Raw genomic sequence first — 25,622 nt, 5'->3', positions numbered from 1 at the left:
CTTTCTATTTTTATTTCTTTATTTATTTGGGGGAGTCTGCTTATTTAGTTCACAGGCTATATTTGGTGTGATGGTTTTATGTTGTGTTGTCTCTGTAAAAAGGACTGGAAGACTAGAGACCATATTTACTGAAATACATGGTTTCATTTCTACTTCTGCCCTCATGTGACAACAGGTTGGCAAACTTCATATCAAGCTATTGATATTCAGAACGGAGTTATTTCACATCACATGCCTCTCTTTTGATGGCAACCAATAACAGCGTAGGGAGATAAGCACTTGAGCCGATGTTCATCTTCCGCTGAGGACAGCAAAGTCCCCCTGAAGGTTTGTTCACTCCTACACTGATGTATAGTATGTCTGCCCCTCCTCACCCCTCTCCTCGACCCTTAAACATCCCTGTCCTTGCACTTGATTGGTCTTCTATGGTCAGGTGGGCAGAGGTTGCCCAAAATCCTCTCCTAAGTGAGGAACTACTCAAACATTGTCCACTGTTTGCAGCAGGCAGTTGACACATCAGCTGCACAGTTACCATCATCGGTTGGGAAGTAAGCGATCACAAAGGACCTACTTCCATTTTTCCTGCCAGTGGCTTTTTAAGCAGAGGGGGCCCTAAGCCAGGAAAAGTAGGATGGGGGCTGGAGCGAGCGCTGAGGAAAAACACTCCAGAGAGCTGGAGAAGAAGCTGAAGGAGGATGCTGACAAGGACGCAAGAACTGTCAAGCTGCTGCTGCTAGGTAAAGATGCAGAGAGAGGAAACCTTCTCATCATGGTCGTACATGTTCAAGGGTAAAAATTGCTTCACAATGTTTGCAAAGCGATTTTTGAAGCCAACAAGAAAAATAGTGAAGCTATTTGTCACTGGGATATTATTGGAGCTGGTAAAAAGTTAGATTTACTCTGTGGTACATTACATATCAACACAACACTTCTCGTTGACTAACTCAGGGTCCTATAACCTTTCAACATTTGCTAAGATTGAAAAATAATGTAATATTTGTACAAAAAAAACCTTCTCGTTAATAAAATGATCAGTGTTTCCATCAAGTAAAGGGCTGATAACCTGTGTCATTGAATTGACAGACACTTAATCATTAATCACTCAAGCCAATCCCTTGTTAATCCTGAAACAAGAAGTCCTGCAATGCAAAGGCCTTAATCCACCTGTGGGTATCCCAAACAGGATTTGTGGTGGTAGAATAAAATATGATAAAGTTAGATGATCAGAGAAGAAAATCTGTTATGGTATTTACATTTTATTTGGTTCTTTGTGGACCAACAAATCATTCATTTTTTTAATGAGTATTTAACTCATTTAACTATGTTGGATTGAAAAGCAGAGTACAGTCAAGAGTCATTTTCTCTGCATTTCTGTTATAGTGCATTTAAAGAATATGTATCATATCCAGCTTCTTCATCTCCTAATGACTATGTAGGTCAGAGCAGGAAGAGTTCCCCCTGACATCAGCTTTCAACAAGATTAGGCTTGAATTAAAACGTATTAGGACCTGTTGGGATCCTCCATCTGATGAGTGCCTCTGAGTCACCCGTGATTAATCATTCCAGTCAGTCTCCTCCAACATTAAAGAAACAAAATAGAAATGCAAATAGAAACACAACCTATCATTAAGAAAGTCATTCATGACATTGAGAATGAATTACCACTAAATTCTATAAAAAATACTTTTCTTTATTCACTCAGGTGCCGGAGAATCAGGAAAAAGCACTATCGTCAAACAGATGAAGTGAGATGATCTGACTTTGCCCTATAGTGTCTCATTTCTTCTCTACTTGGCTGTAAAATACAAAATAATACTGCATTTGCTCCTCAGAATTATCCACAAAGATGGTTACTCACGTGAAGAATGTTTGGAGTTCATCACCATCATCTACAGCAACACCCTGCAGTCCATCATGGCCATTGTGAAGGCCATGAACACACTCAACATCAACTACGGTCACGCTGATCAGCAGGTAGGTATAGCTGAGATAGAGCTGCTTCATGTGTGTGTGTGTTTCTGTTGGGTTTCTCTTTCTTTAAAAATGGTTTGAAATGTCTGCTGACATGATCAAGCGCACTACAAAAAAAAAGTTGAATGATGTCTAGTTCAGGTTTCTACAGACTACTGACTGCAACTCACGCATCTCTGTGCACCCCCCATCACAGGATGATGCTAGAAAGCTCATGCACCTTGCAGACACCATTGAGGAAGGCACCATGCCTAAAGAGCTGTCAGACATCATTTTGCGCCTGTGGAAGGACTCTGGCATTCAGGCATGCTTTGACAGGGCCTCAGAGTACCAACTCAACGATTCTGCTGGATAGTAAGACACCTAAGCAGAATCTTTTAAGTATGATACCTTACTTTTATCTTGTTATTTAGTACATTTTATTTTCCCCCCAAGTTACCTGAATGACTTGGAGAGACTTGTCCTACCAGGCTACGTGCCCACGGAGCAGGATGTGCTTCGATCTCGAGTTAAGACCACCGGAATCATTGAGACTCAGTTTTCCTTCAAGGATCTTCATTTCAGGTAATGTGCTCATTTCTAAAATAGTATCCCAAACTCGTCACCAGAGCATCCACTATTCTGGATTACTTCATAATTAAGGAAACATGATTCCATGCAGAATGTTTGATGTGGGTGGCCAGAGGTCGGAAAGGAAGAAGTGGATCCATTGTTTTGAAGGCGTAACCTGCATCATCTTCATTGCTGCTCTGAGCGCCTATGACATGGTGCTGGTGGAGGATGATGAAGTGGTATGATAGCACTTGAAGATAGACATTCTTTTTTAAATATCAACTTAAACTTAGTAAAAAATAAAACTGTCATTTCAGAATCGAATGCACGAAAGTCTGCACTTGTTCAATAGTATCTGCAACCACCGATACTTCGCCACCACTTCCATTGTGCTCTTCCTCAACAAGAAAGATGTGTTCCTTGAGAAGATCAAGAAAGCTCATCTCAGCATGTGTTTCCCCGACTATGATGGTGAGATAATCACAAATTGTTGTTAGTTGCAGACATGAAGGAAATTACATGACCCCCTTCATCCTGATTTCATCTCTTTAAGGGCCCAATACTTACGAAGATGCTGGCAACTACATCAAGATCCAGTTCTTGGACCTGAACATGCGCCGAGACATCAAAGAAATCTACTCTCACATGACCTGTGCTACAGACACAGAGAATGTCAAATTTGTGTTTGATGCTGTAACCGACATCATCATCAAAGAAAACTTGAAGGATTGTGGACTCTTCTAAGAGTCATGCTGAGACACCCAGAGAAGGCGCGTGACATTTACAGAGTGTTGAAATCATGATTCAAAATTCAATGTTTTGGACCAACATATTAATCAGTGTGACTTTTTGTCCCGCAGGGTGATGTAGCCCTGTCACAATCCACAGCATCTCCCAAATTCAAACTGACGACCAAATGAAGATTAAATTGTTCCCTCCAACACTAGTACTCAAACTGACGAATGTGAAAAATATAGAAATGAAAATATCTTTGTTCAAAAGAAAACTTTTAAAATTTAACCAAAGAATTTGAGTAAACTGAAATCAGAAGACTCTTCAGTCAAAAAATCCTGTTTAGATGTCAAATCAGTTGAATTTTAGTGGAGCTCACTATTGAAGCCGCCTTGGAAGAGATGCAATATGTAGCTAAGATACCGAAGGTTTCTGTCAGCATGAAGCCATTTCTAATGACAAGCATTAATGTGAACGTCAGGCATCAACTGGATGCTTTGATAAATGGCTAGAATGGAGGTAAGATTCAAAGCTATAGGTCTCTAACCAACTACAGATGCATCTCAACTTGCGTTACAAGTTTCTCATTAGAAATGGCTTAAGCACAGAAACATAATTCAAACCTTTAACAAACTTAATTTAAGGGCAAGCATTAGAAAAGGGCCAGTGTATATACTTAAAATGTTTTCTATCTTTCATAGTTCATGGAGCGTGGAGACACCATGTGGATTAATAAAAGTTTTAGATATATGTCTAGTTGAAATCTTTGTCTAAAAGTGAATCTACAGGTTTATAAGTCCTGAACAGAAATCTATGATTATAAACCTTCATGTAACTTATTAAAGCTTCTGTAGGAAAGTGAGTAGCTTTCTATTTTTCACAAATAAAAACTGACACAGCACTTATTGTTCAGTTATTTATTCATTTCACAGAATATTTCTGGTTGCTCCTCTAGAAATGTGGAGCCAGATATCTTAAGTAGACTTCAATAACTTAAGTCTTAACTTAAGATGGCCAACTTAAGATAAATTTTCAAATAGGAATATTCATCATTTCTATACTCATCTATGGCATTAGGTGGAGAACTTCTGGCTGTGGACAAACACATGACCTTTGACCTTTCAGTCTATATAAAGGAAGAGTCTATGATTCCACGAATGCGCATTTTGCTTTCGTGCTGCATTTTAGATAAAAACATATCACTTCCACGCTGTCTGGTGAACATCAAGCTGCCATCAGCAGCCAGTTCGAGATGTAGTTTAGCAAAACGTTGGTAGCAGGGTTTCACAGCTGGATTGACACTGTCCAAATAAAAGATCTACTTACAATAACTCACAAAGCCAATTAAAAATATATCTTATTTTCATAAACATTAATGAGTATAGTGATGAACCAATTTCCCGTTGCCTGTCTTTATACTAAACATAACATGCGTTAAAATACCATCCAACCGACTCTTGTTTTGATCAGCTCTTACTGTTACTACTAGAACTACTACTGGATTGTAATAAACACCATAAGTCAAATTTATGCATGACAATGTGACAGTCCTGCAGGATTTCTACTTTTGTCTGCATTTCCTGAGCAACAGACTACTTGACCTGTGGGCTTTTCACACTCTCACATCACTTTTGGTTGATTTGGTTTAAGGCTGGTATGAAGTGACATCACACTGTTCAGGTAACCCTCAGCACAAAATGATTATTTGCATTTTCAACACTGTGAAACCTAAAAGGTAATGTGAGAAAAATAGGTTTGGACAAAACTTTTGTCGTCTCCTAATGAGGGCAAATATGCCAACGTTGTGTTGTTACCAAACCCCGCTGCCTGTGGCTCTGCTGAGATTTAGATGTTCAGGACGATCACCAAAACATGGACCAGTCCAAAAAAACCTCTCAAACATCACAGTTAAAGTGACATTGTGAACCTGTCTGTCTGTGTGGAACAGTTGTGAATATTCACAGCACAATTGTAACAGACTTCAGTGCAGTCACCCTTAAAAATCACATTAAAAAAGTTGCAAGTGTTTACATAACTGATAAAAACTTTTAAGAACACAACAATTCAGGAAAGTTTTTTTTTCTCTAAAAATATCACTTGATTTAATTTTGTTTCCTCTGAACCCTGAGTTCTCAAAACATAAAAATTTGTAAATGAGAGCATGTGCAATTAAAAGACAGAGCAAGTGACTCTTCCAGTCATTTCATGTGTAGGAAATGATGGAAACAAAACACATTTTCAGTCATTCACTTTAAAAGAAATCATGTCATGGCTTCTTTCATCAATTTAAAAAAAAACAACTTTACATATAATACATAAAAATGTATTTACATATGGAATGACATCTATTGTGCAAAATCAACAGTGGCCTCAAAAAATACTTAACATTATGTTCTAAGAATGTGTACTGTGCAGCATCCAGACAGACGAAGAACAGCTGAAGGCACTTTACACATAATCTGTTAATGTTCAGCCCTTAATTTTTTAAAAGCACTAATGTGGAAGATCAACTGCAAAGAGGCACTAATTATGTTCACAGAAATATTCTGAGTGTTTTATATGCTATGCATTTTAGGTATGTGTAGCTTGATGGCACTATTCCCATAAACACCATGATTCACACTCACTTGTCAATTGTACTTTCAGGTATGCAGATGCTAATGCTCATACTCATACTCATACTCATACACACACACACACACACACACACACACACACACACACACACACACACACACACACACACACACACACACACCTTATACACACACACACACACCTTATACACAGTCATACCTGAACTGAAACATCATAACAAAGGCTTTCTGCTCAACTGGAGTTCTTAAGTCACTTACACAATATCTGTGTGATTCCTGGTTCTCCAGGTGAGATGACGCTCACCTTTCATTTCTATACAGCCAGTGATCGAGATACTTTCTCAGGTTTGCTTTAGTATTAAGATTCTTGGTGAATCCTGAGCAGCAGAAAAGTGGAAATACACCTGAGTGGGTGTTGAGCTTAAGGCCTCTTTTCTTCGTGTTGTTGCCACCGTGTCTTACATCACCTTCTTACTCAGAAAAGACCCACCATGTGATCGATCTGCCTCATGTACATGCTCTTTAACGGCAGAGCGTACCGTCGCTCCTCTGGGATCCGGTTGCACTGCAGGAATGATAAATAACAGTACATAGTAGATAGTACAGCTACACATGACATGGAAAATGGTGAACAGGCAGTTAGGCTGGGACTCACATTGCTGATGTTGTTAGGTGGTGGCCTGTGATTTTGGTCTTCTTTAGTCACCATCTCTTCACATGGAAACAAGTCTTTCCACTGTTTCTCCCTGAAGCGCCTGTCTGTTGGCACAACGTGTCCTTCCGTGGTGAAGATGTACTTGTTATCGGATTTATGTAGCGGGTTGTCCTCATCAAACAGCTGTGATGCAAGAGAGACAATTCTGTTTTTTTGACAGGCTGGAGAGAGTCTAGTTAAAAGTGGATCTGGCTTTATTCTGATAATGGCTCGGTGACATCCACAAAATTAAAAATTATATGCAAGTACTTAAAAAAACAGAAAGAGCTTGTTTCCAGTCTATTAACAGAGAAACACCCATTCATGGTCTTAGTGATACCTACAGTCAATTTCAAGAGACAAATTCACCTAAGCTCCATGTGTTTAGTGGTAGGAGGAAGCCTGAGAAGATGGAAAGAATCCACAGAAACACAAGAAGAACATATAAACACCGCGCAGAAAGGCCTCTGGTGGGATCAAACCAAAGGACGTTCTTGCTGGGAGGCAACAGCGCTACACATGATGTTGCTATTTCTTACACAGTTTTCAAATTATCTATGACTTCTTGTATTAAAATACAAATATATTTATTGTAGTACTAGTTTAAATATTAGAATTTGATCAAATTAGATTATTGTGAATATTTTTCTCCACTACTGTACTCTGTTTTAAAAAATCTTGCCGATCTTGGTAAAAGCACATTTCAATGTGTGGAAATATAATGTTCCGACTTATTATATGATCAAATCCTAAACTTTTGAAAAACTACAACCCATTAAGTATTATGATAGGCTCTCAGACTTTACTGTTGTAACATTACAGTGTAGTTCTATCTCTCTGACATGTTCAACTTACCAGATAAAGGTATTTGCACGTCTCACTGAGGAAGAAGCTCTCCATGCGGTCCTCTTTGGATTTGTCCACAACATGGTGGAGAGTGGCATAACCACATCTGTAAATGACATAGCTGGACATTAAAGTAGGCATATCAAGCATGATAAAAATTCCTAAAAAACATGCAAATTAAATTATCCACACCTGACTTTGGCATTTTTCTCAAGGCTCTGAAGAATATCCATTCCAACGTGCAAATAAAAAGGATTTTTGGTCGCCTGCAGGACAATTAAACGACTGAAAGACCACAAATGCCACATACTACAAACAATGAATAAACATGAGGTCTCGTGACAGGTCAAACCATTACCTGGTACAGCAGATAGGTCGATTCCACCAGCTCTGGTCTTAAAGGGTAGAAGAGCACATCAGGAGCCTGGAGCTGCCAGTTGTATCTCTCTGGCAAAGCCCCAAATCGCTTCCAGATGGCATAGTAGAAGGCGTGCAAGCAAATTGCATTATCTATATCACCGCTCAGCACCTAGTACACAAAAATGAAATATGTACCTTTAGTCTGAAATCCCCCCACATTTTACACCATCTGTCAAAAGCTGAAAGTTCCTAATCTCACCTGCAGCCCTGGAAAGAAGGCCTGAAGGGAATCAATCCAGGTGTTCATTACCTCGCCGCTGAACATATTCACATTAACATACAGAGGTGGGTCACCCTCTCCTTCATTGCACGACTCTCTCCTGAAAAAACAGAGGCAGAGTTTGTGTCACAATACACACCAGTCAGTCACATGGTGAAGGTTATGTCCCTTGATATTGTCAGTGTGACTGTGTAGCAGAATGCGAATGTGAAAAAAGAACACGAGAAACTGTCATTTTCATTACGTCCCCCCCCGACAGAGACTCATCTAGATGGAGGTGATAGTCTCACTCCTCGGGTTCAATCCCATCTCACTCCCTCATGCCTCCAACACAACTAGTTACTTTCAACTAGCTGGAGTGTTTTAAGTGTGGGACTCACCCTCTTCTCATGTGATTCTGAATGCTCTCATACGCAGCTTGGAACATTCCATAATCCTCTTTCTCTCCAAAAAGGATGTATGATTTGAGCAAATACTCATAAAACGAGTCCATACCAGCTCCCAGACCACTCTGTTTGCCAACCCACTGACCTGTTTGGATATTCACTACATTCCCTAAAAACAATTACAGAAAGAAAGTCGCTTTATATATCATGATAATTCTCTGCCATTTTTATGTCGTAGAATTAACTGCACTTGAAAATAAGCTATATTCGAATAGTTGTATTTACCTAACAGACCAGTTTCATTGTTCCTCAGGCTCCACAGAGCTCTGACAGCTCGTCTTGCAACCCACTCAAAGGTGGAATCGCCAATCAAGCGACTCAAAATCCCAAATTCTACCAGGAGGGACCCAGCGCCAGCAGTACAAGTCTCATTGATGCTATCAGCTGGAACTCCCGTCTTCAGATTCACCTGTATTCAAGATAGAAGTCAAAAATATGCCGAGTATAATTTCATGCTCTCGAGTACAGTACAAGCATTTTGGATAGTTCCTTTATTCTTTGGCCAGTTTCACTCACCCTCGGATAAGGGATGCCAGTGATAGTGTTCTCAAAGGCCGGCAATAAGCGGACAGCCAAGTCATGAGCCAAGTGAAGCAGTTCATTATCGTAGTCTTCAAAGTCCACCTTACCAAAGGGATGTTTTGGGTCCGTCAGCAGGATGTGAGATGATATAAGGCTTCCCAATATCCTTTGGAGAGAAAAAAAGAGCATTAAGCATAAGTCCAATGATAAAACAGCATTAAAATGACATGTATTGATGAGGGTATGAATTCTCTGAGTTGTTTTCAAGTTAATAATATGAACTAACAGAATTCAGGCTGTATTAAAACACAAGTCCTATGAATCTTATTACCAGAGTATTCATAAGTATTAAAAGATGTGTACCCTGGCATCTTTGTGAAATGAATAGAACATTTTGTTGACTGAAATGTATATCAAATTCCAGTCGTGGACAGTCCGGGCCAGCAAGGCCTACTCTGCTGGCCTACCATAACCAGAAATCACGATAATATTTATGATAAAATTATATTTTAATGCATTTTGCGCGTACACGCTTTCTATTGGCTGATGACATCCGGAAGTGCACTATGTTCCATGAGTCTCGTGCTTACTTGAACCACAAAAGCGCTTCAAACAGTCGATAAGAGTGTGGGAAAAGGTAATACAGATAGAACGTGGTTTAATATCGGTATGGGGACGGTTCATAAACATTTAATTACTGTAAGTAATAAGATAAATTCATTATTCGCGTGTGGTTCCTGGAACGCATTAACCGTGAGTAACGAGGGCGCACTGTATATTACATATATATGCATATACAGTGTGCTCTCGTTCTTTGTGATTAATGGGTTCCAGGAATCCCACGCAATTAAGGAATCCGCGATCGAGATTGAGATCTATTTATCTTATTTAGGGTATTTATTGTTACTTTGTAAGTTTCAAGTGAGTTTGGTGACCATTGTGAGTTTTTCTTTCATTAACAATTTTGTCCACGTGTGTAGTTAATAGACAGATGCAATAGCCAATTAGATCACGAGTTGGGGACTCAAGGCCTTCTAGCTGGCCTCACGTTCACCTGACATGTATGTGTCCTGTGATTGGATATTCACTTCTGAGAAGGCGGCACTATGCAGACGCATATTTGAAGAGAAGCTAGCTCTTGTGAGACAAGGTTCCAATCCCTCAACTAGCTAGAGTGTTCTAGTTAAGTGTTCTTGAGCAGAAAGGATTTTTGTGTTTAAATAAGCCCTGAACACCTGTTTTTGTGAGTACATTTTATTTTTCATATTAAATGTTCTAATAATTTTATTTTGTTCATGTCACATCAATTAGAATGACATAAAATGACAAATATACTAAAAATGAAAAAAATTCTTGCTCCTCTGTAATGTGTGTAAATAATGTGGTGCACTTGCACAGCTGTGTGATTGCATTGCAGTTATTCACAATTGAGGTGATGCAGCATCTAGTAGTGTGTTCATGTATTTCTGTATTCTGTTTCCCCAGCTGTGGTGTCATAAATGATGGTCATGTGCGTAAATAGCACAACCGGTTTGTTCTGTGATGCAGTTGTGTGACGTCTATAAAAGTGTGGCCGTGGGATCCTTCTGTGCGAGTGACAATAAAAGGAGTAGGGCTGACGCCTCTTCAGAAGGGATTTTGGTTTTTGTCCCATTTGAGCAATGTCAGTCCTCGAATGCTATATTGGTGGCAGTGTCAGGAGCTGCTTAAGGTATTATGGAATGTATTTATGCAAGCTTGACTAAGTAGAACGTCACTGAAGGACTAGGTGTGAAATGCACAGCCCGCCACTGTCAAATCCAAAAGGAAATAATAATAGAAAGGAAATGGAGTTTACTCAAACCATGTGAATACATTTCTGTCTTCACACTGAGAAGATGCTGTACCTACACCGGGCAACATATTCATTGGCATAACATTAAAAATAGCAACTTCTCTACCTGATGTTTGCCTCAAAAACTTGCACTGTTGAATCCTTGTCAAAAGAAACAGTATCTATAACCAGTCTGACAGCTTTGTGGAACTCTGTGACATTGCCAAGCACCTGCAGGAGAGAAAATATTATATAACAACAAGTTATATATATATATATATATATATATACACATACATACATACATATACAGTATATATACACATATACAGTATACATACATACGTATACATACAATGCATATATATACACATATACATACAATACATATATACACATACAGTACATATATATACATACATATATACAGTATACATACATACATACACATACATACACACACATACATAAACACATATACACATACATACATACATACATATATACATATATATACATACATACAGTGCCTTGCGAAAGTATTGGCCCCCCAAAACCTCGTTGACATTTTGCCACATTTCAGGCTTCAAACTTAAAGGGACAGTAAAGTTAATTTTAAGTGACATACATGTTATTCATCATTATGAAAAATAGAAGAATAAAATTAATTTTATGTGTGTAGCATCATCCCTTTGGTCAAAAAAGCTTAAAATCTGCGCCGCAGCAGCTTCCGCGTTCAGTGGTCATATGGGCGTCATACGTCACTGGGGCCAAACCTAGCTTAGCAGCATTAAGAAACAGCACAATTCTAGACTCGATTAATGACAAAAGTATCATTGTTACCTGAATCTTTGGCCGGGAGCAGGAATCGAACCGCCCACATTAGAACATTGGACAACCCACTCTACCACCTGCTCTACCACCGAGCCACTGCTGCCCCATAATTGGCTTCTATTGCATTTTCCCATTCATAACAATAATAGGCAGAGGCTCAGAGACACTTTCAACTTAAATAAAACATAGATAAGTTTTGTGCAATAAATTACTATTCTAGGGCGTGTTTTGGATTGTGGATCTGGAGCTGAGCTGGGGAAAGGACTATCAATTTTAGGGGTCACATACTAAAAATAATACCATAACAATCTGGAGGGATTCTAGGCTACACCTCTGTGTTGAGATTGGTTGTGGAATAAAAACAATATTTAACACAAGAAAGGATAACTACTGCTTCAAAGTGAATGACAAAAGTGATGAGATCATTTTTTTAAAATGACATTTTCTACCTCTGGCAATAAATTATGATGTTTAATGCATTTTTACAATTAATTGTCAAATGCCAATACTAATGAAAAGGCAAATTCATAAATCCTTCTCAAATTTTGTTTTAGCATTTCCACATTTGTATGTACACACGAAAGGATAGTTGTACGTAATTTATCATAAACTGTATCAGAGAACCCAAAATGAACTTACCAGCAGGGTGTCTAAGGTGTCGATCAACGTAAGGGAATAGTTTCCTAAGACGTCATTTATGTTGATGTTTGACCTGAAATACAAGCAATGAAATAAACTCAGTAGTGACACAAAGAAGGAGAAATCCTTAACAGATAACAAAGCAGTGATCCTTTAGTGTTTGATTCAGACCGGTGTCTTCGGAGCTTGAAACTGAATGATAAGGCAGATAACTATTAGTTTTATGAGTGTATTGTTATTGTACCTGTGGTTATTGCTTCATCGTTTTTCAAGTCAGTATTTAAAGTCTTCTTTTAAAGTTTTAAAATATCAATGTCATGACAAATTTGAATATTTAATTGTATTTCCTTCCTATTACAAAGGCAGTATGTACAGTAGATCGGTTGTTTGTTTTTTTCATTCTGTACTTCTGGCCATTCCAAACAAGAACTGTGAAGATGTCACGATAGGAGGAACTTTCTTACACTTCAAGTGATTCACTGCCTCAACAGATTCCACATGGTTCCAAAAAAGTCATGGAACAAATCAATTCTAATGTGTCAACAATCCCATCAAATGGGATCGAGCGCCTACTGTACTGATCAGTCCAGTGATGAAAACACGGTGTGGATGTAGGAAAGTCACTCACGGGTTCTTCACGTCGGGTCCCCTTCCTTGACAGTCAATGGGATTCAGCTCGTCCTCGGGAAAGGCATATTTCATGTAATTGTCATATCCAAAATAAAACATATCTTTGGCCATGTCCTTCATTTTCGACCTCAGTGTGTCCGGGAATGAGCTGTATCTCCGGACGTACTCGTCCTTGTTGCCGTCGAAGAGGCTCAGGTAGGATCTCTTGAGGGACTCCTCTCCGACCCTCGTACAGGTGCTCGGCATTGCTTCGTATTTATGGCCGTTTGATTTTATTCGTTGAGACCACGAGTTGCTCCCCTTGTTGGATATATTTTCATCTCTGAATAACAAGTCTAGCTTGTGCAAACTGAAACTGAGAGGGAAGTTGAACCCCCAGCTAACATTAGGTCCGAGTCCGAAGGCTAACCACAATACACAGCCGAGGGAGATTCTCAAAACGACCAGACCAACAACTACTGACCTCCATTGCATCTTTGATCCAGGTCGGTCTAAAACGCATAATTTAAGTCCACACACCTGTGAGGAATGAATAAACCCGAAATCCGGTTTCTGATGGTAAATTGCAAGCAGAAAGGTTTCTCTAATTCTGTCACACACTTCCTGTAATAGATTTATCCTAGCCCAACCCCTCAGATCTGATTGGACCTGCCTCGGTGTCGTCACTGAATAGCGACGTGATTCATCCTGTGATTGGCTACGGAGCTGTCAATTTCGCCATGCATATCTGACGTGTCTTTCTCCGACTCCTCGAGAGTGAAACGTCGCGCTGACTGGTCTTTAAACTGAGACATGACATGCTTTGGGTTGAATTACAATAGATTAAATGTTTGAACGGCTGTTGACTAAATATCAGGGATAGTCAATTACTTTGCAAATGGAGATTAAGAAGAAAAAAACACAAAGAAGCAACTGAACCATTTTTAGTACAAATAACAGGAGAATCTTTCAAAACAAAAAGCATGCCTTCTTTATTCCTTGATTTTTTTAATGCAGTGGTGGGTTTGTTTTCGTCCTCTTTTTGTTGCTTTTCTTAAGGGGTGAGACACATTGCACAAGGCACTTTGAAATCTGCCATCTCAGTCTCAAAGAAACACAAAGGACATCAATTCACTGAGGCTGCTTACAGAGGCCAATATGAATCACACAATCCTGTACACCATAGCTTTAAGTACATTCAGACTTTAAATATAATTGTATATTCATATACACACGTCTCAGTAAAAATCATACTAGCCTGATATTTGCACAGATCTGCATTAATTGACCTGCTCAATGCACGTTTTTTCCTAAAACAATTGACATGATCATGTGAAAAGTGACAACCATCAAAGACAATCACAGAGCAAATCTCAATAGAAATTTGAAAATCTGCATATTCACATCATCCATCAACTGACATCATTACCTACTGTTTGAAGAGCATCTTTTCATATTGTGAGGCCTGTACAACGGAATCAACCGTCCTAGAACTAGGATGTTGCATACCCCAAAATAGTGTTATAAACTATTGAGTACGAGCATTTGTTTAATGAGTGAATAGTAAAACAGAAAATGTGTTTTTACTCTAACTTACACAAAAAGAAATTATGCCAATTGCATTTCTTAGTTCTGCTTTCAGAATCACAATTTTCAGTAGTGCACAACAGTAAAGCATCAGAGTTGCAGACTGTACATCAGCGCAGAATGATGGGGTTGTGGCATGACAGCGATATGGCAAAAACATAGGAGAACATTTCCTGCATTTTCAGCTCCTCCTGGATTTCGAATGCTGGATGAGCCACTGAAGTGTAATATCTGGAGTCAAAAAATGTTGAGTTAGTGTGGAAGTTGATTTATAATTCCAACATTTCCAAATCAAACATGATCATATATATTATTTAGAATTTCTTTACTGCGAGTTAACACAAGAACATTAAACTCTGCCTCTAGGATGGTAAAAATCACAGAGTTTTAGAAAAGCAGCTGTCAAACAAAATAAACATTACTTATGTTCACTGCCTTCCCGTGTTTACTCCATCCCAATCTTTGAATTCCCATTGTACACTTAAATATACTTCCTTACATCAGCAGGGCTGTCTTTGTCACTTTTGAAAGATTTTTCCAAACTATAACACATACACTGCAGGTGCATTCAAAAGGTGAGTAAATTACTTTAATGGGCAAATGCTGTGTAGTTCATTCAAGTAGTTTGTTGAGCTTGCTTTTGCCAGCCCATAATAAAGTTTGAAGGTGCACTCTGAAGTAAGGGGACTGATTTGACAGTCCATTTGCTTCAGATTAAACCTTCAAGGATTACCATGACCTAAATGAATGAGAATCTGCACCAACAGAACAATGCAATTTAGATTGCTCATTTACAGGCTCATTTTTATTGAAACTGAACTGAAATTATGGAAATAGTAAAAGTGCATCTGTTCAGCACCAACTCACCAATGTTGTCTTTCTCTTTACAGGAAACTGAGTAGCAGCAAATCTCTCTGTCCTGAATAGCTGCAAGATTCCTACAAAATGGACAGAAGGTGAATGAATAAGTGTGTGTGTGTGTGTGTGTGTGTGTGTGTGTGTGTGTGTGTGTGTGTGTGTGTGTGTGTGTGTGTGTGTGTGTGTGTGTGTGTGTGTGTGTGTGTGTTCACAGTCATCAGTTCAGTTATCCGCAGCCAGTGAGAATTCAATTTCCAGCATGTGTCTCTAACTTGACAGCAGAGGGAGTTCATTACAGTTAACAACAACTGATCATGTCTACATTTATGCTCAAACAACATTTATTTTATTTATTTGGTTTATTTTTTTCCGGACATGTTAATATAACTTCCCAGCTTCATCACATTTAAGCCAAAAATAGTTCTAATTTGCTTTAACATAAGTGACATCAACAGAATGTGAAATATATAGTACAGCCAGATTTTAAGACAATTTTCAAATTTCACATCTCGAATATTTCCTCCTGTAAAACTAAAATAGTCATTTTTGAAACACAAAGAACACGCAGCGCACCGTTTTAAATTTAAAAAAAAATAGTAAAAGAGGTGATTAAGCTAAATACACTGAGGCATTTCCATCTTTGGTCTTACTTACATTTTTTCAATGAGCTGCTTTTCATCTAGAGCACTAGGGAGGTCCCTTTTGTTACCAAGAACCAAAACCTGAAAACACATTACAATTAACATCCTAAACTTCTGCCAGTAATCATTCACAGAATTGCAAATCACATAAATGTTAAAATTGCTTTCAAAAGAACACTTACAGGAATTCCTTGCAATTGAGGTTTTTCTAACAAATTATGAAGTTCATTCCTGGATGCTTCCACCTTGTCTCGATCAGCTGCATCAACCATGTATCTACATATCCGCAAAAACAATTCAGTTTTTTAGTCAGATTTACATTATACCCAAGTACATATTAAAATTTGACTCATTTGTTTTACAGACATGCTTGAAAACATCAATACTCACACAATTGCATTAACTCCTCGACAGTAGCGCTCCCACATGCTCCTGAATCTTGGCTGCCCTCCTATATCCCAGATCTACATAATTAAGGGCAATTCATTGTATAAGTATCCTGCATGGCAATGACTATGTACTTATTTTTGTATGACTGTTAAATTTCAAATACCTTGATGGTGACATTTCCTTTTGTGACCTTCCTCATATTGAACCCAACCGTGGGGATCATATCCTCACTGAAATGCCCAGACTGTGAAAATGGTACAAATGTAAGTTGTGTTATATAAAACTGTTTCCATTTTGTCTGATATGATCACTGCAATTTGCTTAAGATAATATATGTGGGGTGGGATGGAGGCATGCACAAATGTACACAATTGACTGATTATACACATTAAAATCTTCTTTTCCTTTCAGCTTTTCAATAAAATAAAGTAGCATGAAGTAATTTTATCAGACAGCCCAACAGTAGGAAATAGTGCAAAGTGTAGCAATGGCATTGAGTGGAATTATAGTGTATTAACAAGGTTTCCGCAGTAGTTTGGAGTCAAATCTCTTTCTGCTATCTCCACCTACGTATATATCTGAATAAGCTCACTTGAAAAGTCTCACGCTGTCATGCTGTCACCAACTCCACCCACTACCTGTCAATCAAGCGCCCAACCAATCATGGCGCATCTGCCAGAAGGAATCACATGAACAATATGGCGTAAGGCATCTGCTATGTTAGGAGAATAACTATACTTCTTAGGAAACTATTCCCTCACGTTGATTGACACCTTCCCAGTTAACATAATTTTAGAGTGTCAGAACTGTTCCAACAATTTTCATGTTTTTGAGCAGAGTCCAAACAGCAGGAACAACACAGAAAACAGTAACGAATTCTGAGTGAAGCTAGCTGGCTAGCACCAACAGTCTGTCCAGCTATGGTTTCAGTTTGGGATGGGACAATCTAAGTAGGATCCAAAAATGGTAAACGGGCATCTGACAAAAATGGTCTTTAAAGGGACAGTAAAGTTAATTTTAAGTGACATATATGTTGTTCATCATTATGAAGAAATAGAAGAAAAAATAAATTTTATATGTGTAGCATCATCCCTTTGGTCTGAAATGCTTAAAGCCTTCGCCGCAGCAGCTAGGGGAAGCTAGGAAGGAGATGGAGAGTACGGATAAACCGGGTCAATATGACCAAGGATCTGTCATGGGCACTTTACCTCGGAGGATTTCCAAAGAGATTTGAAGGTAAGATCGTTTTCAGACAACCCATAGTATTTATTCTGAATTCCAAAGGTTTAGTGGATAATTAATTAATGTCTGGAGCAACTGAAGATAATGTATAAATGTTTTCATGACCAGATTATCGTGTTTATGACCAAAGGGATGATGCTACACATAAAATTTATTTTTTCTTCTATTTTTCATGATGATGAACAACATATGTCACTTAAAATTAACTTTAGTCTCCCTTTAACTAATTACATACAGTTCTGTTCATGTAGTCAGCTAACAGAACTATCACTCCTCTAAAATTTCTTTTCCACCTGCTCTTTTGACAGGTGGCTTTTCCTTTAACGTTAGCTCCTTTCTAAATGTCACGATTAGTTAACTTTCTTTCTCCAGTTAACCTGCTAACATTCATCAACAGCTTTGCAATGCCCACCCAGCACAATCCATGATTTGCCAATACAAAGTCGTTACGTCACCACGTTGATTTTGGACTACGTTGGGTGCACTTGGTTTATAATACCAACACATTTGTTTTCATATGTTTGGTATGAAGTCTGATATTGTTTTATCATGGAATTTCCACGGGTTCCCACTAGTTTATACAATATTTGTATAACATTGTTTTACAATCAATAAAACAATTTTTTAACCTAATAAAAATTTGTGTCCAAAGACATTGATTGCCATGAAAATTCAATTTGCGCTGTTGTGGACAGATTATAATCTCCATTATCACAGCTGAAAATATTACAGCAGCAAAAATGAACGTGATTCAAGTTCAAATGTGCTTAATTTAATTTTTTTAAAAAGATGAATGAAACCAAAAGTTAACAAACCAACAATACGATGAACACTTTCAGGGTCCCTACCAAGTATGGACAAAAATTTCATTAAACTCTGTCCAGCTGTTTCTGAGGAGATATGGATACAGCATGCCTCTATCTAATCTGTTGACTGAAAAAGGAAACCTTATATCATAAAAATATATATGTCAATAAAAATCTGTCATGTATAAAAGTAGGTGAAGGTAAAACAAAAAGAAACCACAGAATAAATCATTTTAAAATCAAATGAGCCAAAAAGCTGTTCTTTCACTACAGTGTTTCATCCTTCATTTACACTTCTGCTGTCTGGTGAGCACCAACTTCAACACATGACAGAGTCAGCTGATGAAGCTAAGTGGATATGAGCAGCAGCAGTCTTATGACTAAGAAGGAACTACTATACCACACTCCATTACATCTGTTCACTCTGCATTTTTTTTATCTTCAGTTATAGGAAGAACAAGACTTATGTTCCAACCCCAAACCCCGACTTCCTCGCAGTCCGCCTACCTGACAGAATACTGTAGTTATGTCATATACCAAGGCTGGTGACCAGAATGTACTCTTTACAATAAAGGCAATAATATACTGCCAGGAAACAGATTTATTTGGAAGTTAATCGCAAACGTCAGTGCTTTTCCAGAACTTAGTAAATCATTCATCTTCCTATTAATTACACTGGTTAATTAATCAGTTGGTCTATTAAATGTCCAAATTAGAGATTTTCACAGTAAAAAAGTGTTCAGATTGCTATTGCATAAACACAGAAAAAACATATGAAACTGATAGGACCTGTTTTGAATTAGTTCATTTACAAAATAATGAGCTGATAGTTTAGCTCTTTAATAAATTAAACCTCCTAAAATGATGTCAAGACAATAAAACCATACCCATACAATCACACAAACCAAAAACACTAGTGTGTGTGTCGGTGTGTTTACGCATCACTGCATACCACAGGATATATAATAAAATGTGGTGTTTAAATAGTTATCAGGGAGCGATGATTGGAGTATAACCTGTGTTTGCAAAATGTCATGACGGAAATCTGAGTGTGACATTGAACAGAAACAGTTTTGAGAAACCACTGCAAACATTGCACAACAGAAATGTCCTGCAAAAACACAATGCTCCACTGCTAAGCCTTTAGGACCAGACAGTGTAGTTTAAGCTCTATCTCAGGGGTCAATCCAGGTATTTACAAATTTATGATGCTTTTAACCAGTTAATGCAGTCACATGAAGAAATGGCAGGTGAATTCATCCCCCCTTTGAATATGTTCCACAAAAAAAAAAAAAAAAGATGCACCAGCTTAAAAATTAACAGCAAGTTTATCGACTGTCTGCCTGTTTCATGTCTGTGTGATTTGTTTTCTAGTGGAGGTCAGTTCAACCTGTTGCAGTAGGCCTGCAGACAACTGGCTTTGGTTGGAACGTGCAGTGTTGTGATGGTCAAACATTTTGAGCTAAAATTGTTAGAATCTAAACACTTTCAGAGTCAAGAAATGAGCCCATGCTTCCAGAGACGTAATGTCACATCACCGCAGTGACAGTCCGTGGTGTTGTGGTTCTGAGCAGATAATGACCGGATAGTGACCACCAGTGGGACTCTAAGCATAAGTGACCTGCTGACACTGGAACAACTGCTATTTCATCGTTTTTTCAACCCGGTTACATTATGGTGTAGCACCGCACAAGCCTGGCAACTGCTGTCCATTATTAGGCTAATAGTATTAGCAAAAACCGAGAGAGGTGGCTAGGTTAGCGGCTAAAGACTTACAGCGATCACGTTAACAAATGTTGTTTTTCCAGAGTACTGGAGGCCGACCAACGTCAGCTCCATCTCCTCTTTCCAAAACAAAGACCTGAACCAGTCCAAAAGCCGGTTTATTAGCGCCAGCATCTTCAGGTCGGTGTGCTAATTCCCCCGCGGTGGTGCTTTTCCCCCTCTCCCTGTCAGATGTGGCGTTTTCCAGCGGGGAAGGGAAGTCGGTAGCTGTCATATGATCAGTGCGCGCTCAACACGCTCGACAGCGCCCCCACCCTCACATGGAGGAACTACACCCAGGTTGAAGCAAGGAAAGCAGAGGTGCCTCTTGATCGTTACCAAGCTGTTGAAAGTGAAAAAACTATTCAGCACCATGTTTGTTTATCCATACAATTTCTTGTTAGACAATAGCAATCGTCTTGTCTACAGTCGCTTATTTGCCTTGTGGTACACCAGGGGTACACCCCGAATGAGATGCCAGCTCATCAAATGAAAAACCGACTACCATTCACACTCACACCTATGGACAACTTGGTGTCCACCTCCATTTTTCTAGAGGTAGGAGGAAAACCCAGAGAGAACCTACATAAACATGCAAATACAGCACAGAAAAGAATCAATCAAACTGAAAATGTTTAGGCATCGGCAACCCGTTACGTTCCACTTCTTTGGTCAAATGGATTTGAATCCAGATCTGAGAGATTAAAAAAATATTTGATAATACGAGTGTGGCGTAGAAACATGGCACTGCCCCCAATATGCAACTGAGATAATACAGATTCACTGTCTTTTGATTTTGTGTTTGGAATTCATACCCCGACCTGCTACGGTGGAAGAAGGGGTTAGAAGATGAATGAATGAATTTATATCTTGACCAAATATAGATCCAGATCTGCCCTCAAAGAAAAACTTGTTTTTATTGTTCAACTCTCAATATAGTGATAATAAACAATAAAAGATTCCAAATGTTGAGATTAACTTTTCAAACTCAAGAAATAAGGGGAAATCACTGAATTTGAAGATCTCAGTCAAGCAACATCATCATGGTGACATCACAATGTGTGCATGCCCCAGAGTGCAATGGTATAACAATTTATGAGCTCTGGAAAGTGATTGAGATTTGAAAATGTATCCCTGGATGTTAACTCTTGTTATTCTGGTTTGTTGTTGTTGTTGTTGTTGTTGTTGTTGTTGTTGTTGTTGTTGTTGTTGTTGTTGTTGTTGTGTGGGGTTTTTTTTTCAATTTTGGGGAGGAAGGAAATTTTTGACATGATATTCATAAATGTAATACAGTATTTCCATCTCTGGTACCGTCCTACCGGTAGGAGACCCAGGAAGGCATCCAGGAGGCATCCGATACACATGCCCGATCCACCACATCTGGCTCCGCTCAATATGGAGGACTGCGGCTACTCGGAGTTCCCTGCTGACTGAGCTCCTCACCCTATCTTTTAAGGTGTGCCCACCCACTCTACGGAGGACTCATTTCAACCACTTGTGTCTGGGATCTCGTTCCTTCAGTGATGATACAGCAATAAATTTGATCATCGATCTCCGGCCTACATTGTCGTGGTGCCATGTGCACTTATGGACATCCCTGTGCTCAAACAAGGTGTTCATTATGGACAATCTGTGACTAGCATAGAAGTCCAATAACAGAACGCCCCTCCTGTTCATTTTTGGGAGGTCGTTCATTCCAAGCACTCCTTTCCAGGTCTCGCTGTCATTGCCCACATGAGTGTTGAAGTCCCCAAGTAGGTGTGTGGGTTTTCTATATGTTCTCCAACTTCCTCTTAACACCAAAAAAATTCCGATTAGGTGAACTGGTCACGCCACAATGTCTGTAGATGTGAGTGTCTGTGTGAGTGGTTGTCGGTATGTGTGTGGCCCTGCAATGCACTGGCATAACTCGAAACCCGTATGTCAGATAAGTGGCTAAAGAGACAGTCACAAGAAGATTAATGAAATCATTTGAATCAGATTTAATCTACTGCATCTTGATTGACAAATATGTGGTCACCCAAGTCTGTTTGAGTTACAACTCCTCTTCAGCATTTATCTTCTTTTCTGTCAATCTGTCATGACCCTGGGATTTTGTTTGTCTCAATGTGTTCATTCTTTTTGATTCCTTGTGCTCACTGTCAGTTAATCTGGTTTGTCAGATGGTTTGAAATCTTTTTGTCGTCGGTTTTGCTACGTGCTTGCCCCATGTCTTCTCAGTGATCTTCTTTCCATTTTCCTTGTGAGTTTTTCTTTGTGTGCCTTTTGGTCTCTGCTTGCTTTTTGAATTTTGCTTTGTCGATTTCATCAGGGATCCATGACCAGAAGTCAGCTCATCACAGGGCCACTCAAAAGACAAACAACCATTCACACTCACACTTACACCTACAGACAATTTGGTGTGCCAGTTCTCCTAAGCTGCATGTTTGTGGATGTGGGAGGAAGCTGGAAAACCCAAAGAGAACCCACTCAGACACCAGGAGAACATACAAACTGAGCACAGAAAGGAATCAAACCCGGAACCTTCTTGCTGTGAGGCAACAGCGTTACCCACTGTACCAACATGCCACCGACTTGGACACCTTTCAAAAATAAAATTACAAAATCTTCATATCAAAACCTCCATCATCTTGGAGATTTTGGTAAAAATTAGGCCAATTACTCACAAATAGTTGACTATTGTTAAATGTGTGCTGATATCGAACAGCATTAATTGTACTGTTGCACCATTAATTATGGTGTGTTTGTATGAACAGACTGTTGTTATTTCAGAATTTTTATTGGAAGGTTTTGACTTTTTCTAGATCCAGTTCGTCCAAACTGTCACTGCACTTGGATTCAACCTGGATGATGAGCTGGAGCCCGCTCTCCTCCTTAGACAGGTGAAAGTTTGGGGCACTGGAGGAGACTGCTGCAACATTGATGGGATTATTACCTGAAGCAAAGATAAAACATACAAACTAAATGTGATTATGTAACACTATTATAATACCCAGAGCAGTTTTATCATATATTTTACAGGTTAATAGCATCTTTTGTGGCTAACTATCAGACTCGTTGCTTCCTGACACATTTTGAGCTGTTTTGTAAATAAAACTGAGGGAGAAATTTCTATGTTGCATAAACATCAAAGTAGGGCAAAGTGGGCAAAAAAATTCCTTATCTACTTTAAAAAAAATCAGTATTGGTGCATACTTACATGGTTGACGCTTCCTTATATTCTTTCTACAGGCACGAGATAGAAACACAAGGAGAGTGATGCAAAGCAAAACAAAACACATGACGAGGATCATGTGTGTGATGACTCCATCATGATTTTGTCTCTCTGGTGATACATCAAATCAAAGTCAAATATTAATTAATTTCAGCTACATCATCATGAGGCCTTTATGTAAGATATAAAACATTTCCCATCCATGATCTGCCTTCAAGCAGCCTATAGTTCCCATTAGTGTTTGTTCACATACCACCTCCATCACAAATTGAGTTGCGGGTTTTGTTTCCTGGAAACTGCTCAACAAGTCCGAGTAAACTGCACCTGTTGACCAAAAGATGTAGGTGTTACTGTAATGTGGTCTTCTGTGAGAAATTATTAGTGTAATCTCAAACCTTACTGGGCTCGTGGCTTGCAGATTTCTTCTTTCACATCAAAATATTCGCTGTCAGGACATAAGGGCTCACACAGATAGGAATACTCTACACCTGAGGATACAACTGCATACATACAGCACAGAGAGATAGTCTTTGGTTGCCTGTTGTTGGTTTACAAGCATTAACAGCAAGATAAATGTTGCTCTTCTTCTGTGAAATGTGTCACGTACAGATTCTTGGCTACCCAATAATCACATCTTTGGTTCTGAGTAAAATGTGTCAAGAAATACAATTTTAGTAATAGGAGTTTTAATACACACATTAAAAATGTATTTTTGAAAGCATTTCACTTTTCCTCTCACACCATCATCAGTTCCTGAAAAACGACAAACTTATCAACTTAAGCTGTATTTTGTGTGTGATGCTCGTATGGGATTTTAAAAGTATTGAGTTATTAAGTACTGAGATGAATTGGCACATCTCCACTGCTAGTTCACACTCACATTTCTAAAGTTCACTCTGGTCTTGAGCCAGCCAACTCCAGGCTGAGCTACTACCACCCCAAAGTACTGCGCATGAACCAACTGAGCCAGATATGGTGAGGCAAAATGTTCAAACCAAATTGTACCAGCAGAAACAAATTATAAAATAAACAGCTGCTACAACTTCAAAATAATGTAACCACTCTCACCTGTCCTCGCTTTCTCTCCTATGACACATTTGTTCTCCTCACACTTTGAACAGATGTGGTTGGAGCACAAGAAACCAGAATGGCAAGAACATTTTGAGTTTGTGGTCAATGTACACTTTTCTTCATATTCTGTAACAAGGTAAAAATTGAAAGCAAAGGGGATTGTATAACCAGTATTTTGGCTTCCATCCACTGTCACTGTCATGTAAATCAAACTTTTGAATCATTATTTTCATTTGTCATTATGACCTCTTATAATCTTACTTTGTTGGCATGAATGACATTTCTCACATCTGTCAAACATGGTATAGTTGCTGGAGTAGTAGCCATCCTCACAGGGCTCACAAATCGTTTGATGGTTCTTTGAGCAAAATTCTTTCATATATTTACCTTCAAAATGAGAAACAGTCACTCCAATGAATGGTATTGCCCATCAGTGTTGCATATGCTACCTCTATTATGATAAAGATCATATAAGGATTAAACAATCTGAGAGACGAATATAAATCATATTGGTCATTCATTGCAAATTAGTTGTGTGTTTTACCTGGGGGACACGGGTCACAGCATCGTCCATCTACTTCAGCTTGTCCATCACGACAGCCTGCCGTATATCCTATAGTCCAAAAGCTCAGTACACATAGAGCTGCCAGAGAAGGGCTGACAACAATCATTATGACCACTGCTCTGCATGAACTTCGGGGCTTTTATCTTGTCTGTTTACTGACGTCATTATAAGTTGTGCTTGTGGTTAACTTAGGGGCAATGTTTGACAGACAAAGCGCAAATGATAGTTCAGGAAGTGAAAAACCATTTAGAATAATTTGAAAGGACAATATTTTTTTTGCCTTTGTGAACCTTCATACTTACTTCATGATTATTTTTCTTTTATAGCCAATAATTGTTTTAAGGATGAAGTAAAGATGAGATTTTTTAGGGACACAAGAGACAAAGGCTGTCATGTTTTGCTTCAAATTGTAAAAAATGGGAGCAAACACCTAATGTTGTTCAACAAAAGCAGACAATACTGGATGTGTGGCGTTGGCACAGATTTTTTTTAGCGCTAAATGAGGGCAACAGTATAGATTATGACAATGAATGATGGATCTGTCTTCCACAGTTTTTCATATAAATTTATTCAACATTTTATATTGTGT

The 25,622-nt window shown here is 38.7% G+C and overlaps 4 protein-coding genes across 5 annotated transcripts; 1 reads left to right on the top strand and 3 right to left on the bottom strand.

The window, feature by feature from the left end:
* The first annotated feature begins 475 nt into the window (after nt 1–475).
* gnat1 (guanine nucleotide binding protein (G protein), alpha transducing activity polypeptide 1) lies at nt 476–4,157 on the top strand. Its single transcript, XM_068314709.1, has 8 exons — nt 476–737; nt 1,703–1,745; nt 1,833–1,974; nt 2,168–2,325; nt 2,407–2,535; nt 2,633–2,762; nt 2,841–2,994; nt 3,077–4,157. The coding sequence occupies exons 1-8, from the start codon at nt 632–634 to the stop codon at nt 3,265–3,267; spliced, it is 1,053 nt and encodes a 350-aa protein (XP_068170810.1). The 5' UTR covers nt 476–631; the 3' UTR covers nt 3,268–4,157.
* A 202-nt stretch (nt 4,158–4,359) lies between these two features.
* edem1 (ER degradation enhancer, mannosidase alpha-like 1) lies at nt 4,360–13,499 on the bottom strand. Of its 2 annotated transcripts, XM_068314708.1 has the most exons (12): nt 12,915–13,499; nt 12,287–12,359; nt 10,941–11,044; nt 8,995–9,166; nt 8,704–8,887; nt 8,413–8,587; nt 8,012–8,132; nt 7,751–7,921; nt 7,585–7,658; nt 7,402–7,498; nt 6,508–6,690; nt 4,360–6,417 (listed from the first exon to the last, which is right to left on the bottom strand). In XM_068314708.1, the coding sequence occupies exons 1-12, from the start codon at nt 13,388–13,390 to the stop codon at nt 6,328–6,330; spliced, it is 1,920 nt and encodes a 639-aa protein (XP_068170809.1). In that variant the 5' UTR covers nt 13,391–13,499; the 3' UTR covers nt 4,360–6,327. The 2 variants fall into 2 exon arrangements, 1 of the variants encoding a protein (XP_068170809.1); XR_011035368.1 differs by lacking the exon at nt 4,360–6,417 and having other exon boundaries at nt 6,654–6,690; nt 7,585–7,677.
* Nucleotides 13,500–13,826: 327 nt separating this feature from the next.
* On the bottom strand, nt 13,827–20,418 carry arl8ba (ADP-ribosylation factor-like 8Ba). Its single transcript, XM_068315251.1, has 7 exons — nt 20,196–20,418; nt 16,535–16,615; nt 16,372–16,445; nt 16,164–16,257; nt 15,995–16,062; nt 15,350–15,420; nt 13,827–14,713 (listed from the first exon to the last, which is right to left on the bottom strand). Exons 1-7 carry the CDS (start codon nt 20,316–20,318, stop codon nt 14,664–14,666), a joined length of 561 nt encoding a protein of 186 aa, XP_068171352.1. The 5' UTR covers nt 20,319–20,418; the 3' UTR covers nt 13,827–14,663.
* Nucleotides 20,419–22,084: 1,666 nt separating this feature from the next.
* On the bottom strand, nt 22,085–25,139 carry LOC137594986 (tumor necrosis factor receptor superfamily member 5-like). Its single transcript, XM_068314722.1, has 7 exons — nt 25,013–25,139; nt 24,730–24,855; nt 24,466–24,594; nt 23,798–23,897; nt 23,651–23,721; nt 23,383–23,508; nt 22,085–23,118 (listed from the first exon to the last, which is right to left on the bottom strand). The coding sequence occupies exons 1-7, from the start codon at nt 25,137–25,139 to the stop codon at nt 22,961–22,963; spliced, it is 837 nt and encodes a 278-aa protein (XP_068170823.1). The 3' UTR covers nt 22,085–22,960.
* Nucleotides 25,140–25,622: the final 483 nt, after the last annotated feature.

The sequence above is a fragment of the Antennarius striatus genome, chromosome 5 (assembly GCF_040054535.1).
Source record: "Antennarius striatus isolate MH-2024 chromosome 5, ASM4005453v1, whole genome shotgun sequence".
In the NCBI taxonomy this organism is placed as follows: domain Eukaryota; kingdom Metazoa; phylum Chordata; class Actinopteri; order Lophiiformes; family Antennariidae; genus Antennarius; species Antennarius striatus.
Note: the sequence above shows the minus strand (reverse complement) of the source record. Positions and strands in the feature narration are given on the sequence as shown.

Bases quoted from the DNA above. Each gene is read 5' to 3' on its own strand.
- LOC137594986 (XM_068314722.1), bottom strand. From the start codon at position 25,139: ATGATTGTTGTCAGCCCTTCTCTGGCAGCTCTATGTGTACTGAGCTTT. The intron at 24,595-24,729 runs GTAAGATTATAA...ACCTTGTTACAG, and splicing joins ATGTCATTCATGCCAACAAA to AATATGAAGAAAAGTGTACA. The intron at 23,119-23,382 runs GTAAGTATGCAC...TCTTTGCTTCAG, and splicing joins TATAAGGAAGCGTCAACCAT to GTAATAATCCCATCAATGTT.
- gnat1 (XM_068314709.1), top strand. From the start codon at position 632: ATGGGGGCTGGAGCGAGCGCTGAGGAAAAACACTCCAGAGAGCTGGAG. The intron at 1,975-2,167 runs GTAGGTATAGCT...CCCCCATCACAG, and splicing joins ACGGTCACGCTGATCAGCAG to GATGATGCTAGAAAGCTCAT. The intron at 2,995-3,076 runs GTGAGATAATCA...CATCTCTTTAAG, and splicing joins GTGTTTCCCCGACTATGATG to GGCCCAATACTTACGAAGAT.
- arl8ba (XM_068315251.1), bottom strand. From the start codon at position 20,318: ATGCTGGCGCTAATAAACCGGCTTTTGGACTGGTTCAGGTCTTTGTTT. The intron at 15,421-15,994 runs GTAAGTAAGACC...TCCATTTTGTAG, and splicing joins AAGCAGCTCATTGAAAAAAT to GAATCTTGCAGCTATTCAGG. The intron at 14,714-15,349 runs GTGAGTTGGTGC...TTTTGACTCCAG, and splicing joins TAAAGAGAAAGACAACATTG to ATATTACACTTCAGTGGCTC.
- edem1 (XM_068314708.1), bottom strand. From the start codon at position 13,390: ATGCAATGGAGGTCAGTAGTTGTTGGTCTGGTCGTTTTGAGAATCTCC. The intron at 9,167-10,940 runs GTAGAGAAGTTG...TTCTCTCCAAAG, and splicing joins GTTTTTGAGGCAAACATCAG to GATATTGGGAAGCCTTATAT. The intron at 6,418-6,507 runs GTGAGTCCCAGC...TCATTCCTGCAG, and splicing joins CACCTAACAACATCAGCAAT to TGCAACCGGATCCCAGAGGA.